Here is a 17,339-nt window from a genome sequence, read left to right on the forward strand (position 1 = left end):
TTTAGTTGTACCGTAATCAGCAAGAAAGGTCTGAGCCACAGCGTCACAGTGGGACAGATGGAGACTCATTACATCAGTCTTAGGGGTTTTGCATGTTGCCTGGAAACAATTAGCAAAGCAAGTCTGAAAAACTTTAACCAGCTTACAACAATAATGACCATAAGCCAGCCGGAGACATCAGCCCAGTAAGGGATTCAATCATCGCAGATCTCGTGCTTTTCTTTGCTTCTTTAACCTATTGCACACTCAGTATTACACTGTACAGTTTGTGTGGATGTTACCATGAAACCTGTTAAAAGCAATAAATACATCCATATCCGTACGACTCTGCATTATTGTATCAATATTATAATCAATCCGGTCCTTTTGTGTTGTATATGTTGCAGTTTCTTCTGCCCTCTTGGGAATCTCTCTCTTAAAAAACACATGTTTAATGTCTTTTTAGCCAGGTAAATAAAGGATATTTACAACTGACTTTGCCAAAAACAGTTTGCAGCTTCTAATTTGCGATAGGGATGTTCTTTCTGACTCAAAATGTCTCGATATTATTCATGAGAGATACATTTGACATATGTTTGACAACTTATAAGCTAACAAGTATTTACAACAGTTTAAATACAGGCAATTTTTCAGAAATACCGGAAATTAGCTTATGACAGTTGATCACTTTTTGGCACAATGCTGACCCTGCTGAAGGTGTCTTTCTATTAAAAGGGAGTTTTTCCTTCCCTCTGTTGCCAAATGCTTTTTCACAGGTGGTTGTGTAATTGTTTCTTTTTTCTTTCTAATATTATAGGTTTTACAATATAAAGCACCTTGAGGCAACTGTTGCTGTGAATTGGTGCTATATAAATAAAACTGAATTGAATTGTGAAAAAACAAGTCTTTCTATTGTGTAACAATAACCAACCTCATATATGATAATACATAAGAAATCCAAGAAAAATATTATGTTGGTATTGCTCTTGGAGCAATGTGTTCATCCATCAGAATATAATTTAACAATTTACTTCATAAGAAAGAAAAACAACATAAGATTTGCTGACTGAAGTCTTACCAGATGGAGTGTTTGTAAGAAATATTGTATTTATATAGAAGCATTGTCAGTAATTCAGGGTTAAAAGACAAACGGTAACTGGAGAGCTCTGTATTTCCAACACTGAGCTTCAGCATTAAATGTGGAAATGACTCATCTTCACACAGACACACACATAGCAAGCAGAATTTGTGTTATCGTGGGAAACAGTATTTGATGATTTTGTATTAAAAGCTAGAATTTGTTCTTTAAGTTCAAATGGGTAATTTTGGTAATTCATAAGATAATAACATGAAATTTGTATGTTTGCGTTTTGTTATGAAAATCTGGACCTTACAAATAAAATGTTAAAAACAAAGAAGAGCCTTGAAATTTGTATTTAGACAGATGTGGAGTGACTTTGTACACCTACTCAGAAACACTTGGATTAAAATGTTTAGCAAAGGCAGCTTCATTGCCTTTTGTTTGCTGAAGCACCTTGGGCTCCTGCTGCCAGGTGGGAGATGATTCAGTTTCCTTGCTCTCGCATTCAACCTCGCTTTGCCTTTTAGGCATTGTTTTTGCCTGTGCACTGTATGAAAGGAATTTGTCACCCCTGTGTCTGTAATTTCACAGACAGGTAGTTTAGTAACCAGAAGCCCAAAGGCACGAGGCAGCACTGCTGTTTTATTATTATTTTTTTGCACATTACCAGAAGTAAAACAAAGAGTGTATTAAAGTGCTATGTATCAATGCATTAATGTTTCCCCTGCTTCAATAAGATTTGTTGACTTGACCAAATGAGAGAGCGCTGCCTTTACCTTGGTGTTATCCTGGTGCCAGTGACCTCGGTTTTACAGGCCAGTAAGAGTGGCCGCTGACTAATTAATCCTCTTTGCACTCTTCACTCCTGCAGCTCTGCTTTGTGGCAGTTCTTGACATCATTTCAAAACAGTCCAGATGGTGACCTGCAGTCCTGAAAGAACGACTCCACGAGTCTCGCCAGGCCTGTATGTCGCTGTCCGCATCAGTGTTGGATACGGCATTGCAGCGAGGGCTGCTTCAAGTTTCAGTTTTCCTTTTATAGGTTGTGTCTTAAATATCAAAGCCGATGAAATCAACAAAAATGGATTATGATGAGCTGGATGCACGTATACAATGGCAGAAACTAGGTATTGTCAGTGGATGCACTATATGGGAAACGTTACAGGTCAGTTGTGTGGTTTACAATCCTTTTGCTTTGACAGATTGTAGCTTACGGGGAGTTTATTGTCCGCTTTGGACAGCTGAAACTGCTAAAAGAGAAATGACAAAGGGATTCTTCTACATGCGAGAAACTGTAATGTTTGTAATGTTCAAAAACAAATAAAGATGCACACTTAATACTATACCTAATTACTCATCTAATATGATGTGTTTTAGCATATCCAGTCTGTTCTGTGCAGATACATGATCTTGGTGAGAATCAGCCCGGTGGCAGTAGACTGTGAGTGGGTGGGACAGCAGCATCCAGAGCCAGAAGGACCTGGAGGAGTTTAACTCTGAGCATTAACCAGCTCAGGTCTAAATCTGGCCAGATAATTCGTTGGAAAGCTGCCTTTCTTCTGGCACACACTGCGTAAACACGTGGAGCCGACCAGGTGGCCCTTTCTGGCATGGTTGAATGTGTGCAGCATAACAAATTTTATCTAAAAGAATTAGGAACTCAGACAGATTTGTTACTCAATTTATATAGTGCATAAAGACCTTTGATTATTAAATCCTTCACGCGGGGTATTCAGATGCATCAAACTGTAAAAATCCTTTATATTTAGCATTTTATGATAGTAGATGCATCAGTGGCTTTGGTACAGAAAGCCACCCAAAGTTCATCTGTATAAAAGTCTATCAATCAAAGTCCCTTTTCCTCATTTATTCAAACAAATACTCACACTGCAGGTCATTCATAGTGAAATGTTTCTGTAAGACAAATTCATATTAGGCAAAAGTAGGTAGATGAAAGATGAAAGTTGAAATGAATTAAAGTGGGTTTACTTTACATGTTAATTACTGGCCATAATGTCCAGTTATCTGTTTGAATTTAGTATTCTACTTTGACTTGTCTGTCAAAACAGCTTCCAAATCTGTATAAATTATTTATAAATATAAATAAAGTTGTAATTATTATTATTATTATAAAACTTACTGATGAATTCTAATGTTTTTTTAAGCAATAACACCAAATCTGGTCCGTACTGACTCCCCTTTTCCCTTCACGTTCCAGGCTCCTACCTGCTCCTGATCCAATACCAACAGCTGAGGTCGCCACCATGGTGACCTTCGCTAACACAACGCAGGTCTCCCCCATGGGGCTGCGTGAGCTGCCCTGTGTAACCCCCACCATGTCCCCTGGCCTGCGGCGGAAAAAGATGCTGTGGCAGAACGCAGTAAAACACATCATTATGCAGCAGGAGCTCAGTGCCCAGGTGATTGAGTTTTAGATTGTTGTAAATGTGTTCAGATTTTATTTTATTTTTTTGTGCACACTAGTATTGTGTACTGGAAGAGGCTGTGTCTGTCCGTGTGGAGCTCTGGCCTTATGACGCACTTTTTATACTGCATTCAAAAGTGTACCTCACTAATGGCTATCAAGCACACATGAAATTTATGTTTCTTTTCAAAATAAAGCTATTACTCTTACCATTACAATCTAATGCACTCTTACCATTATGCATATCTAATGTGTGTTGAAATGGTTTTGGCATTTATATTTCAAAAATGATTCACATTTACAATAGACATGTGATAATAAAGCAAGCCTCACAAGATCCTTCTAGAAGCAAGTCTCAACATTCAGCATCCATAAAGGTAACACTTCTTCATTTTGGCTTGCTTGCTGTTATGCTTTTGCACACAGACTCATTCTATCCCCATGTGGCAAATAAGAGACGAAAGCAAAATATAGAAAGTTACAAGTGAAAAGAGACAGGTGTGTAGCAGCTTTGTACACCTACTCAGAAACAATTGGATTTAGGTTTTTAGCATTTTTTGCCTTTTTTGTTTGCTGAAGCACCTCGGGGTCCTGCTGCCAGGTGGGGGATGATTCAGCTTCCTTGCTTTCAGACTCAACCTTGCTTTGCCTTTTAGGCCTTGTTTTTTTTTAACCTGTGCATGGTTTGAAAGGAGTGTCTCAACCCTGTGCCTCTTAATTTCACAGACAGATACTTTAGTAACCAGCGGCCCAAAGGCATGAAGCAGCACTGCTGTTTTATTATTATTTCTACATCATAATAGGGGTAAAAGTAAAAGAGTATTAGAAAGATATGCAACGATGAATTAATGTTTCTCCTGCTTCAAAAGGATTTGTTGACTTGGCTAAATAAGTGAGCGCTCCATTTACCTTGGCATTGGCCTGATGCCAGTGACCTCGGTTTTAAAGGCCAGTAAGAGTGGCTGCTGACTAATTAATCCTCTTTGTGTGTGAATGTGGCTGTTTTTAGACTATCCATGTAAGTGTAATTGTTATTTTTGCATGCTGAATCTTGTCTACCCTGATTTGCCAAATAAGATATAATAGCCTTGTAACTTTTTTGAATGAAGGATCCTGTTTTTATCCTTTGACAGTTGGGTGTTGAACCAGCACGCAAAATCTTTGTGACAGATACCTACATAGAGGAGATCAACAGGCAAATCCGCAGCAAAGCCTCACGCGGGGTAACAAAGCGCCGTTCTTCCACGTTCAGAGTCCATCCCTTGGTTCGCGATTCCACCAGCACCGGGGGTGCTTTCAACGACTACTCCAGCGACGCTGACTTCTTCGTCCACTGGGGTCGAACTGTCTGTGGTGTCTACATACCCACGCTATTGCACACCTTCAAGTCCCACGACCTGGAGAAACTCTACCAGCAGCACTCTTCCACCCAAAGACGTAATTCTCTGGCCATCACCAATGTGATAGACGTGGTGGCCAAGCTGCACATGTTGGTTCTGTACCTGGCATTGGCGCCGGAAGCTTCCACAGACACTTTGCGTGGCTGCCTGACGGGCATGTTCATGGTGTTAGCAACAGTTCTGTGCGTCATAGTGTTAACCCACAAAGACTCCGTGTCCCCACAGTGGCTTCACTACGCCGGCCTCGCCAGCTGGTTGTCACAGACCACACAGGTGCTGGGGGGTCTGGTGTACGGACTAGAAAAAGACCCATCGTGGTACCTTTTGTTCACTTTGTTCGCAACATACACACTGCTGCCATTACCTCTGCTGTGGGCCATATGTGCGGGCACCCTCTCCTCAATGCTGCACATTCTGGTAGAGATAGTATGCTGCTACACTGATGCTTTGCTTCTGAGAAAGGTGAAAAAAAAAGTCCCCTTTGAATTTCCTTTCCAACTGTCACATTTTTAAAATGTGTATCATGCCGATAAATCAGTGATACACTGTTAAGGCTTATGGAAAGTTTGATTTCTTAGACTTTACAGCAGCGTTAGGCACAAATCTACAAAAGAAATGTTGAAATTTGAAAGCAAACACTGTTGTAAGTTTTTCAGTAGGATCCAGCCTTTGCTTGTTATGTGTGGTTTCAAAAAACTAAGCCGATGACCGCTTATGTAAGTCACTCAGTTCACTTGAATTTCAGTAACACATTACCTACCCTGGCTTTAAAGCACACTGGTATGACCTCGTTATTATTATTTTTTAATCTTGGCATGAATCGTATTTTTTTTTTGGAGAAAAAAAATATTTCATTGTACTTCTTGAAAGCTGATGGGTCTCTATTGACATATTAATCAACAAATAATTCTTAAAGGAATTAGAAACCCTCCCCCCAAGCTTCAGTCCAGTACTGGTTCCCCAATTTCCCCTTCAAACTTTTTTAAAAGCTTTTTTTCTATGAATTAATGTAGTATTCACACTCTTTCGATGCAGGTGTTTGCCAAAGGCCTGCTGTACCTGGGGATGAACACAGCTGGCTTGTTCATCCACTACCTGACAGACCACGCCCAGCGCCAGGTTTTTCTGGAGACCCGACGTTGCATTGAAGGACGCCTCAAATTAGAGCAAGAGAATCAAAGACAGGTACAATGAAGATGGGAGCTGTCCTGAAATTTAAAGCCAGAGAATTATCTGTGTTATGATGAAAGCTTTGGTTGTATTAACTCACTTCCTTGACTCTCACATTGTTACACTTCTTCACAGGACCGCCTAGTTTTGTCGATCCTGCCTCGCTTTGTTGCCTTGGAGATGATTGCTGACATGAGTGCTATGGAAGATGATCTAAACCCTCAAGAGTTTCACAAGATCTATATCCACCAGTACAAAGATGTCAGGTATACATGCACGAGTTAGTATATTAGTAGTTAAATTTGTAACCTTGTAACCTTGACTCGTAAGATTTATAAGCCAAGTGGGTTTCACTCTGATTATAAAGTTGCAGGCAAACCTAATGCCAATAGTAAGTGTTTGCTATGTCATTTCAGACTTTTTAGTCCTTCTCTCCTTCTTGTAGCATCCTTTTTGCAGACATCAAGGGCTTCACTTTGTTGTCTATGAACCTGTCGGCCCAGGATCTGGTTCGAACCCTCAATGAGCTCTTTGGACGTTTTGACCGACTGGCAGAGGTGAGGGCCTGAGCGAGCCCTTTTTGGTTGATGTAAAACATCTTCCAGCTTCTAATGTCCTTCTTCTTCTTCTTTTATCACAGGAACACCACTGCTTGCGGATAAAGATACTAGGAGACTGTTACTACTGTGTGTCAGGGGTTCCCGAGCCCCAGCGTGCCCATGCCCGTTATTGTGTTGAGATGGGTCTGGCTATGATCAACACTATACGGTCAGTCATCATATTTAAAGAAACAAACACAAGTTAATTAAAAAAACAAAATCACGTGGTTTTAAAATTATGTAAATATAACCTCAGCTAAATAACAAAAGATTAACAAAAAACAAAGCTGAAATGCAGAAGCACTGTGTGAAAATTTTAAGTACTCCTTTGCTGCTTCCACATGAATTAAGCAGGTAAGTAGCATCCAGATCCTGCTAATTAAGTGCACTTGATTAATTGATGATCAACAACTGTGAGCACCTCAGTAAAAGCAGAGGTTTGGGCGGTTTGCTGGTGTGCAGCATTCAGGTGTGTATCAATACATTGTGTAACACAATGCTTCTGCTTCAACCTTGAAAAAGGGTCCACCTTCTTTTTCATATGGGTCTATAGGTATCCATATGAGAGTGTAAGATCCTATTTTTGTTTGTAAGACACGATCACTTTACCTCACAAAATCACCAGGTATGTACGGAAGCAGCTGAACTTCGACATGGACATGAGGATCGGCATCCACTCGGGCTCTGTCCTCTGTGGGGTATTGGGTCTGCAGAAATGGCACTTTGATGTCTGGTCCTGGGATGTGGGCATCGCCAACATGCTGGAAGCGGGGGGCATACCTGGGTGAGCACCAGCAACCATTAGAGAAACTCCTGTCAAGTATGTTACCTGACAAAGATGTGCCTGACAGGTTTCCAGGCTTTCTGTAAGATAATTTTTAAGAAAAGAATAAAAAACATGCTATTTAATTTCTTAATAGGTACCTTTGGATGGGGTATATATTTTCATCTGGTGATGCATTAATGATGATCTCTTGTCTTACATCATCCACAATATTTTTGAATTTCTTTCTGCATCAATTTTGTTTTCTCCCTGAAACAGACGCATCCACATCTCAAGGGCAACTCTCGATTGTCTAGAAGGCACCTACAAGACAGAAGAGGGCCATGGTCGTGATAGGAATGCTTTCCTACGAAAATATAATATTGACACCTTCCTCATCTGCCCTCAGCAGGACAGAGACAAAGTTAACCACATCGAGCCCCCCAAAGTTCAAAAACCAATTCAAACCTGGAGTCCGGACATACCTTTTAAGACTGTCGTTGACATGAACAGCGTAAGTGCGCAAATACCAAACAGAAAGGAAGGTGCTGAATTTGGTGCCTTTGGTCAGGTGGTGAAGAATTTCAATCGTATTATCTGAAGAGCTCGGCACATCTGAGACTCACCTGCACTCACCTAATCAGTCATTTCTATTCTTTTCTTTTAGATTCTAGCTGCTTTTACAAATGGCTCAATGCCCACCCTTTGGCAGTCCAACTCGAGAGAGATTAACAAACGCATCAAGCATGCCATCGAGCTTCGAAGTAGTGAGCGTATGCACAGAGAGCACATCACACCACTGACCCTTGTCTTCAAGGACACAAACATCGAGGACAAGGTAGACTGTAAAGAAAAGATAGAGCTCCAAGCTGATTTTTAAAGACGTAGCTAAAATTGACATTTATTTTTCTCGCTTTTGGCCCATCCAGTTCTCCCAGATGAGAGATGAAATGTTCAACTCCAATCTGGTCTGCTCCTTCATCCTGCTTCTGTTTCTCATGGCTGCCCAGGCCCTCATCCCTGCCCCCAGGTAGGAAATTCCAATATGTTACAATCAGTCCTCACCAGAGATGGGCAGTAATCTGATTACTTTTTTCAGGTAACGAGTAAAGTAAGGGATTACTATTGCAAAACGGTAATTAGATTACCGTTACTTTCCCGTAGGAAAGCTGCGTTACTGCGTTACTAAAACCGTGATTTTTTTTGCGAGAATGTCTCATGACAGTGACGTAAGCGAGTGCGACGTTCGTGACAACAGCTGTGTGCAGATCAACAATGGATCATATATCGAGTGCGGGAGAGAGTATGAGCGTGCATCGTCTAAAGCTTGGAAGTACTGACCTTATTTTGAGTTTGATTCCATAAAAAGTGACAAAAACATTAGTGTCTGTTGTGCGTGGGAAGAAAACTTCTTTTTACAGCGAAAAAAAACCCCTAAACTTCCAAGCAAGCACCGAGTGCGCTACCACGTAATGGGAAACTCACAGAGAAACTCGCGGATTCTTCAGCTGACCGCTGCGGCACACCTGCACCTGATTACTTATTTTGAAAATAAGTAATCAGTAAAGTAACGGGATTACTTTTTTGGGGAAGTAATCGGTAATGAGTTACTGATTACTTTTTTCAAGTAACTTGACCAACACTGGTCCTCACTGTTAATTCCACTTATTATGATTCCATTAAGTCATTTTGTACTTCAATCCAGCTTATAGCGTTTTAAATAAATATCAGTTCCACATCAGTATAACCAGCATTATAAAAAGAGCTCCCTGTAGTGTTTTTGCCAGACTTTACTGCTACTGTGCTTAAGTTTTTGTTTTTCTTTACTTTGGTGCCACCTGCTGGTATTTAAAAGAATGCACTGACCCATGCAGTCACACTGGACACCTGAACTTGTTTTTTTCTGTTCTACACTTTATTAATATTATTAATATTCATGACTTCACTCACTTTCTTCTTCTTCTTAACCCCCTCTTCCCTCCCCAATCGTAGACTGTTCCCTGCTGTCCTCCAGTTTTCAGTCTTTCTGCTTGCCCATGTGCTGCTGCTACTGGTTGCCCTTGCCGAAGAGTTCAAGTGGACTCCTTCATCACTGCAGCACTTCTGTTGCTGGATTCATGAAAACAACCGTGCCCGTAACCTGTTTACCCTCATAGCGATCTTCATCAACTTTGGGTTGGCCTCTACTGATATGGTGAGAGTCTGAATAACACAAGAGAAGAGTAATTTACATAAACTGCCATGTTCTTCAACACGACTTTTTCCTTTGTATGTCTGCAGTATTGCACCTGGTAACTGACCCTTGTAAACCAAATGCACATTAATTTGCATAATATTCTCTGAAATGCATATGCAAAAAGAAGAAAGTTGCACTTCCCTGCTGATATTTATAGCACAATTGGCATGCAAACAGGACAGAGGAGTGCAACAAGTTAAAAAATGAAGTAAGCACAGGGGTCTTTCGTGTGATGTAAAAAGCCCATTTAAATATAAGAAGGTAAAGGGGTTCTTTTGCAGTGATAAAATTATTTAGTAAACCTTCTTTTTATTAGAAAAAAGCACAAAATTAAGGAAAACCTCATTAAAGGTTTTAAATCACCAGTTTTAAGAAAGTTTGACTGCCGGTTTATATTTGTTATGCTCTATGATGCAGAACCAGGTTGGAACATTTTGTGCTGTTTGCAGGTGTGGTGCATCCTCATGAACACAGGAGAGGCTGACATAACTGAGAAGACTGGCACAGGCTCACGTTCACTCACTGTCTGCACTTACCCTGAGGCAAGCAAACAGTAGTTTAAATTTGGGACAATTATTATAGAGATTTTATGTGATTTCTTGTTGATTTATCCAAATGTCTGTCTTGTATTAAAAATACTAGCAATAAATCACATTGGGTTTCAATAAAATTAGGTCATTAGTGTTTGTTTCATCTTTCCCAATTTGTTCCCTTTAGATTTTCGTGTTGAGCGGGGTGATTGCCATGGTGACGTGTGCGGTGTTTCTGCGTCTGAACTCTCTGCTGAAGCTGGCAACGCTGCTGCTAGCAGTGGCTGTCTACTCCTACCTCAGCCACCTCGCCTTTGTCTCACTCACGCGCCACGATACGCTGCACAGGTCAGTGTATGAGCAGCGAGCAGCATACAAAATGCACAGCTGCTGTAGTTTTATTACACAGTGCTATATTTAAATATTTGCCTCTATACACAATTTATGATCAAAAGTTTTGGGCCACACCAGTTAATTGAGCCAACCTCATCCTACATTAACATCAGCACAAAAAATGTGCACTGGGAGCTTCATGCCATGCGTTCCAAAGCTGAGCATCTCCTTTAAGTGTAATGTGTAGGTATATTTTTGCCCACAGAGTGTATCGATTTTCCTTATATACTTTGTTACAGGTCTCACTATGTCAGAAGAAATGGAATTTCCTTCCTTCTCATGGCCATGTTTATTGTTGCCGTCTTCTATAATGGACGTCAGGTGATCATACACTTCATTTTCCCAGATTGAAGTTATAGATGATCCTGTCACTATAGCAACACTTTCTGGTCTGTGTTATTGAAACTAAAACTGTTTTCTGTCACACAGGACTGTGTTGCAGGTAGATGATGTTCTATCTCGCTGTATCTTTTCTATCCAGTGGGAGGCTACTGCCAGACTGGACTTCCTGTGGCGTCTGCAGGCCCAGCAGGAGGTGGCAGACATGAGGGAGTTGCGGGAACACAATGAGTGTCTGCTATACAACATCCTACCAGTTCATGTAGCTCAACATTTCTTGGACCGGAGCAAGCATGACGAGGTAGCTGAAACACCCCAAAACCTTTAGCCTCACTTCTTTTGACTCGTAGTCTGGTCCACAGCAGAATCAGCCTGAGTGACCATCAGTGCTTTGAAAATACTGATTGGACCAATGAATAGCAACCTCTGTCTACGGGTTTCCTTATATTGAAATTGTACAATTAAAATTAACGTTATGTAGTACTTTTTAAAATGTGGCACTTTCCTTTATTTATAAAAGATCTCCAACCCCACTGGGTGATATGCAGCCCCAAACCATGACAGAACCTCCACCATGTTTTACACATGGCTGTAGACACTCAATGTTATACCGCTTTACCTCCTCAGTACATAGCGACGGTGATTTTAACATAATTTCACATTTGGATTCACCACTTTATAAGACTCGTTGCCATGGATATTCAGTTACTTTCCTCCCTGTTTTCCTTACTTATTAATAGCTTTTTGACAGCCACCCTTCCACTGACACCATTTTTGATCAGGCTTCAGTGAACAGTAGATGGATCAACTGAGGGCCAGGTGCATCTCTCAGGTTCTGTTTCTTCTTTTGTCGTCCACTTGTCCAGTTTTAAGACACACCATGCACATGCCATGCGTTCTTGGTGCAAAAATACTATTTTATGACTGTCAAACTGTGTTATACTTTGCATTTTTCATCGATTCAACTAAACAAATTGGAACAAATGATGTGGTTTTATAACGTTGGGTGGCTCAAGACTTTTGCACAGTACCTTACCTGACTCAAACAAAGAGGATTTTAAGAAATCACCCATCATGACTCTTCTTTTAGGATCTTTACTCCCAATCCTATGATGAAGTGGGCGTCATGTTTGCCTCCGTCGCTGGGTTCGATGAGTACTTCGAGGAGAAAGAGTTCAAGCATGAAGGAGTGGAATGCCTCCGCCTACTCAATGAGATAATTGCCGGCTTTGATGAGGTGAGTGTTGGACTCAAAATGATCATATGACAGTGGTTTATTTATGGATTATCCCTTTTGGACCAATTATTTATCAGTTAAAATAAAACAGAGACAGTGTAGTTCAATCCAGGCTGTGGGTTGACACAAGTCCTGCTTTGATAAATAGGATAGCCTCTAATTGCATAAGTCAGCTGCTAAACTTGATGTGTAATTTAATCTTATCTTCTAACAAGCTGTTTGAGGAGCCGTATTTTCCCCATGTGGAGAAGATTAAGACAATTGGGAGCTGCTACATGGCGGCATCAGGTTTAGCTCCAGATAAACAGGTGAGAGATTTTTCTGTATGTGGTCTTATTTCTTTTTGTCTTATTAGCTTTGCTTTGATTTGCGGTACTTGTTATGATAGTATCTCCTTGCATGAAACTGTATGTTTATCTTTGTCTCCTCCAGAAATCAATGGATGAATGGAACCACCTGAGCGAGCTGGTTTTGTTTGCATTGGCGATGCAGGAGACCTTGAAAGAGATTATTAGGAACTCTACTCAACGCTTTCAGCTGCGTGTGGGTAAGAAGCTGCCCTGCCACAGCCCCACAAAAGCACACACGCACAATTTCTAGTGTTGTAGCAAATATCTGAAATTATTGTCTGGGTTTGGACTCATACAGGCATTGCTCACGGGCCCGTGGTCGCTGGGGTGATCGGTGCCACCAAACCGCAGTACGATATCTGGGGCTCCACAGTGAACTTAGCCAGCCGCATGGACAGCACAGGTGTGAGCGGACGCATCCAAGTACCCGAAGCCACCCAAAGGATCCTGACAGATTGGGGCTTCGTCCTGGAGCTGCGTGGAGAAATATTTGTCAAAGGGGTGAGTGGAGACTGACTATGAAGAGTAGTTAAGCTTAAACAAGTGTTGTTTATTTTTAAAACGCCACAGCATTGTGGACTATAAGGTAAGGTTCTTAAATCAATGAATGACATCTTCGGAGTTAGGGGGGGAATTATTTGATCTCGTTTGATTTTATTATGTTGCATTTTTTAAGGGTGGGAGAAACATTTTATACAAAAACCTCACAGTTTAAGGTGATTCATAATGTGTTGCTATGGCTGGATCCTACTAGCTGCTCTAGAGGTTTCTGTTCGATAAACCATCTCAGTTATCCAGCAAGCATAAAAACTTGTTGCCACCAGCGAATTTATGTTCAGAAAGTCTTCATTATCATACAAATTTTGTAGAATAACCTCTGTGTTTAGCATAACTGTGACAATATACACATCTTCACTTTTTGATCTATGTTTTTCATTGTAGGTAAGTGAGCACCAGGGGAAAGTCCGCACCTATTTCATCAGGACCATGCGCAGTAAGACGGCCAACGATGGGACAGATGGCCGCCTGGCAGGGCAGACAGGAGGACGCATGACGCTGGCAGAGGTGGTGTTCAGTCTCGTCCAGGCCAGACACAAGGAGAAGATGAGAGAGGGCAACAGGAGGTTCAATCGGACTCCCTCCAGACTGCAGCGCTGAGGAGATTGTCAGGGTCAAATGGCTGCACGTAGGCCAGGACACACTGCAGCCATATTCCTTTAATGCTTTGCCATATGCTTACCCATCTTTTTTGGCATCTCAAGCAAATTTTGGACGAGTTAAGAGGAATTTATAGGAAATCATCTATGCTCATATTTCTTGACTTATGGACCCAAACGTTCATCTTTGCATGACACACCGAGTGGTATGTGGTCTGAACTTTAGTTGGTTAGGAGTTAACTGTGCTATTTAATCAAAGTTCTGGCCTCTTACATTTCATAAGTATGTTGTAAGCAGTGCAAAGTGCTTTTTCATCACTATTATTGCCATATCTATACACTATAAGCACTGATTTTAAGGTTGTTTTGTAAAAGAAAGAAAGAAAGAAAGAAAGAAAGAAAGAAAGAAAGAAAGAAAGAAAGAAAGAAAGAAAAAGCCAACATGTCTTTATGTTTGCTGGGATAACACATCAGCAAGACTCCAGACCTCCAAGCAAAACGCTACCTCTTAGTACAAATTCTCCTAGACTACAAATGGCCAATATAGAATGTTGTTTGTTTGTTTGTTTGTATTATCTTAATTAGTACATTTATGTTGTGAAGTCAAGCATTATTTCTACTTTATATCCAATAATTTCACATGTGTTAAAGAGATTTTGGTCAGTATAATTCACTCATGCAACATAATCCAAAAAGAAAAAAATCCCTTTATTTATAAAGTGATTGCTGCTTGGTTTACTTTTGTAAAATACTGTATTTGCATAGTTTCCACTGAGCCACTATTTCTTGTTTTCTATCTTGTCAGAGTCAGTGTTGTTCTGAATTTATGAGATTCAGAAGAGGAACACTGAAACAGTTTTAATGCCAAAAACACCTCACATATCACTGTATTCCTCTTACTGTCATGGTAAAAAAGAAAGCACAACCTCTGTCAGTACTAAGGTTCTTTGTGTTAGGACCTAAAAAAATCATTTCATCCTTACAAGATCTTAAATGCATTGAAATACAACCTCAGATGTAGAACACCACATGTAGAAGCAGTGTGTGAAAGTACACTAAGTCCACCTCCGTAACTTGTAGAACCACATTTAGCAGCAATAAATTGATGTAAATGTTTTCTGTAAAACTTTATCTATGTGAAGGTCCTCAGTCATCCCGGTCATGGTAATCCAAGGGGCTTGGAAAGAAAAGCAAGTGGACTCCTTTAAGTTTCACCTCTCATCCGTGAAGCTTCTTCATGTCTAAGATCAATTGGTGGAGAGTCCCGTGTTTAAGCCCTGATAAACGTTATCAGTATCTCACATCCCTGTGGAGGAATTTTGTAATATTGTTTGCAGGCAATCATTTATCCACAGCTCTCTTTCAGCGTTTCAGTCAGTTAAGGTCTGGTCTTTGACCGAGCCATTGCAACTTCTTCATTCTTTTCTTTTTTCAACCATTCTGTTGCACATTTGCTTCTGTGCTTGGGATCATTTTTCTGTTCAATGAGTCAATTACAATTTTTCCCTGTCACAAAGGTGGCTTCACATGTGACTCTAGAATACTTTGGTATACAGAGGAATGACTACAAGGTCCTGTTGCTGCAAAACAAGCCCAGAGTATTACAATTCCACCACCGTGCTTGAGAGCTAGTATGAGGTGCATGTGCTGATATGCTATGTTTTCAACAAATATGATGCTGCGCATTATAGCAAAATACATTATAATAGTGAGATATATAATATAATAGTGAGAATAAGCTTTCTCACTATAGAATGATGGACATCAAATTGTTTGGAAGTTTCTTTATAAACCTTTCCGGACTGATAGGCAGCCTTTGCTTTGCTCCTTGGCATTAACACACACCTGAATGAAGCAGACCATCAAACTGCCAAAAGTTCTACTTCTTCATAGGTGCTCATACTCACTGACAATCAATTAATTAAGTGCATTTAATTAGCAGGACCTATCTGCTACTTACTCTGTTAATTCCTATGGAAACAGTAAGAGTGCACTTAGTTTTTCACACTCTGCTTCTGCACTTTGGCTTAGTTTTTGTGGACGACACTGTGTAATATGTCATATGTTGATGTTATTTTGTTGTTCAGCTGAAGTTTCGGTCCTAACTAAGAACCAGAGTGATTATGTCCAGATATGTAAAATGGTGTACTTTCTTTTTTTTCTTTTTTACCTTGATCATTTATTAAAATCAAAATCAAACAAAGATGCTTGGTTTCTCTTGATGTAGGAATGTTTTACATTGTAGGTCTGATTCAAACTGACACAAATTCACGCCAGTCTTTATTTTGTTTGTCTTTTAACTTTAAATATTAATGTTAAGCTCCTCTATGGGACTTTGTGCAGTTTTTAAATAGATAACAAAGTCACGTTTAATTGTTGTTACAGTATAGAAATGTTCACAGCGAATAGTACGTCTGTATCAGCAAAAGTTTTTACTTCATTTTTTAATATAATTTTTACAAAAACATTCAAACCAGTCCAGTTTCTACTAATAAAATCAATTGTTGCCATAAAGCTGGGTGCTTTTAATTTTTTAACTCTGTATTATTAATTGTTGATGACATGAGACTCTTATTAAACTCTTTTTTCAAGGTGTATTCTTCTTGGGGGTGTGTCTTCCTTTCTTTGATAGTCACGACGATTGCTCTTGACTCCATTAGTTCTGTCTGCAGCCAGCGCGGGTATTCTGCAGCCGGCTCACTGATGCTCTATTTTGAAAGATGGTTCACCCGGAAGGTTCACAGAAAAAGAATAAACATAATCTCTACAGAAGTTAGCTCATCTAGTATCTAACACTCCTTTCCTAGACATAAACAAAGACAAAGACATAATACAAAGATTGTAGACTGCAATCACATACTGGTTTTATTTTCCATTAAATTTTTCGATTAAGGTTCTGTAACATCATCTCTCTGAATGCTGTTTCACTGTTGTCATAGGACAGAAATATATTTATTTTCACATTTTTTTCTAAAATTAATCAAATATAAATATATGGTCTATAAAAAGCCTTTATAAAAGCCTTAAGCATAACAGTAATATAATCATATAATAATAATATAGTCATAATAATCATATAATAAACATAATAATACTATACATTAATCATAATAATGTTAATAGTCACAGTGTTTTTCATGTATCTGTTGGATTTTGTATAGTACTGAAGAGAATTTCTGTGTTTCTTAAGTCAAGATGCAAATATAATCAAAGCTGTAAAGGGTTTGTTGTTGTTGCTGTTGTTTTTTAGTTTTACACAATTCAGTTGCATATTTTAGTAATTTAATTTTTAAGGTATGTGTTAATGGATTTTGTGTCATTTTGTTTTGAATTATTTTCCTTTAGATCTTAATTCAGTTCTGGTCTTTAGTGTAGGTAGGTACTTTATTAATGCCAAAAGGGACATTACTGCAGGATAAATGATTTAAAACATGTATGAAAACAATGAAAACATCATTGTACCACAGCACACAGGTCCGGTACCACAGGTTCGGAGTGAAGGCCTTAATGTGACACAGGGCAAACATTTTGTATGCATACACAGTGATTAAAAAAAATTATATAGCCTCTTTATTACAGATATTATCTGCAGCACATGTAGCACACTATGCATCACAGGCTCTACTTCAGAGGCTAAACTCCAAATTTCAATGTCTAAATCTTAAAAATCACACTTTAAG

General features: G+C 39.6%; 1 protein-coding gene across 1 annotated transcript; it reads left to right on the plus strand.

The window, feature by feature from the left end:
* The first annotated feature begins 1,942 nt into the window (after positions 1 to 1,942).
* LOC146371728 (adenylate cyclase type 8) lies at positions 1,943 to 16,195 on the plus strand. The gene is made up of 21 exons (XM_084952250.1): positions 1,943 to 2,225; positions 3,279 to 3,480; positions 4,619 to 5,347; positions 5,921 to 6,070; positions 6,191 to 6,321; positions 6,501 to 6,612; positions 6,696 to 6,823; positions 7,280 to 7,438; positions 7,697 to 7,931; positions 8,085 to 8,255; positions 8,347 to 8,447; positions 9,410 to 9,611; positions 10,103 to 10,195; positions 10,371 to 10,531; positions 10,816 to 10,897; positions 11,058 to 11,216; positions 12,006 to 12,152; positions 12,368 to 12,460; positions 12,585 to 12,699; positions 12,801 to 13,003; positions 13,445 to 16,195. The coding sequence occupies exons 2-21, from the start codon at positions 3,325 to 3,327 to the stop codon at positions 13,658 to 13,660; spliced, it is 3,543 nt and encodes a 1,180-aa protein (XP_084808376.1). The 5' UTR covers positions 1,943 to 2,225; positions 3,279 to 3,324; the 3' UTR covers positions 13,661 to 16,195.
* The last annotated feature ends 1,144 nt before the right edge of the window (positions 16,196 to 17,339 follow it).

This window comes from Perissodus microlepis, chromosome 15 (assembly GCF_051167445.1).
Source record: "Perissodus microlepis isolate ML-2025 ecotype Zambia chromosome 15, ASM5116744v1, whole genome shotgun sequence".
In the NCBI taxonomy this organism is placed as follows: Eukaryota; Metazoa; Chordata; class Actinopteri; order Cichliformes; family Cichlidae; genus Perissodus; species Perissodus microlepis.

Coding starts and splice junctions, on each gene's coding strand:
- LOC146371728 (XM_084952250.1), top strand. CDS start 3,325: ATGGTGACCTTCGCTAACACAACGCAGGTCTCCCCCATGGGGCTGCGT. Junction 6,824..7,279: donor GCTATGATCAACACTATACG/GTCAGTCATCAT, acceptor CAAAATCACCAG/GTATGTACGGAAGCAGCTGA. Junction 11,217..12,005: donor ACCGGAGCAAGCATGACGAG/GTAGCTGAAACA, acceptor CTCTTCTTTTAG/GATCTTTACTCCCAATCCTA.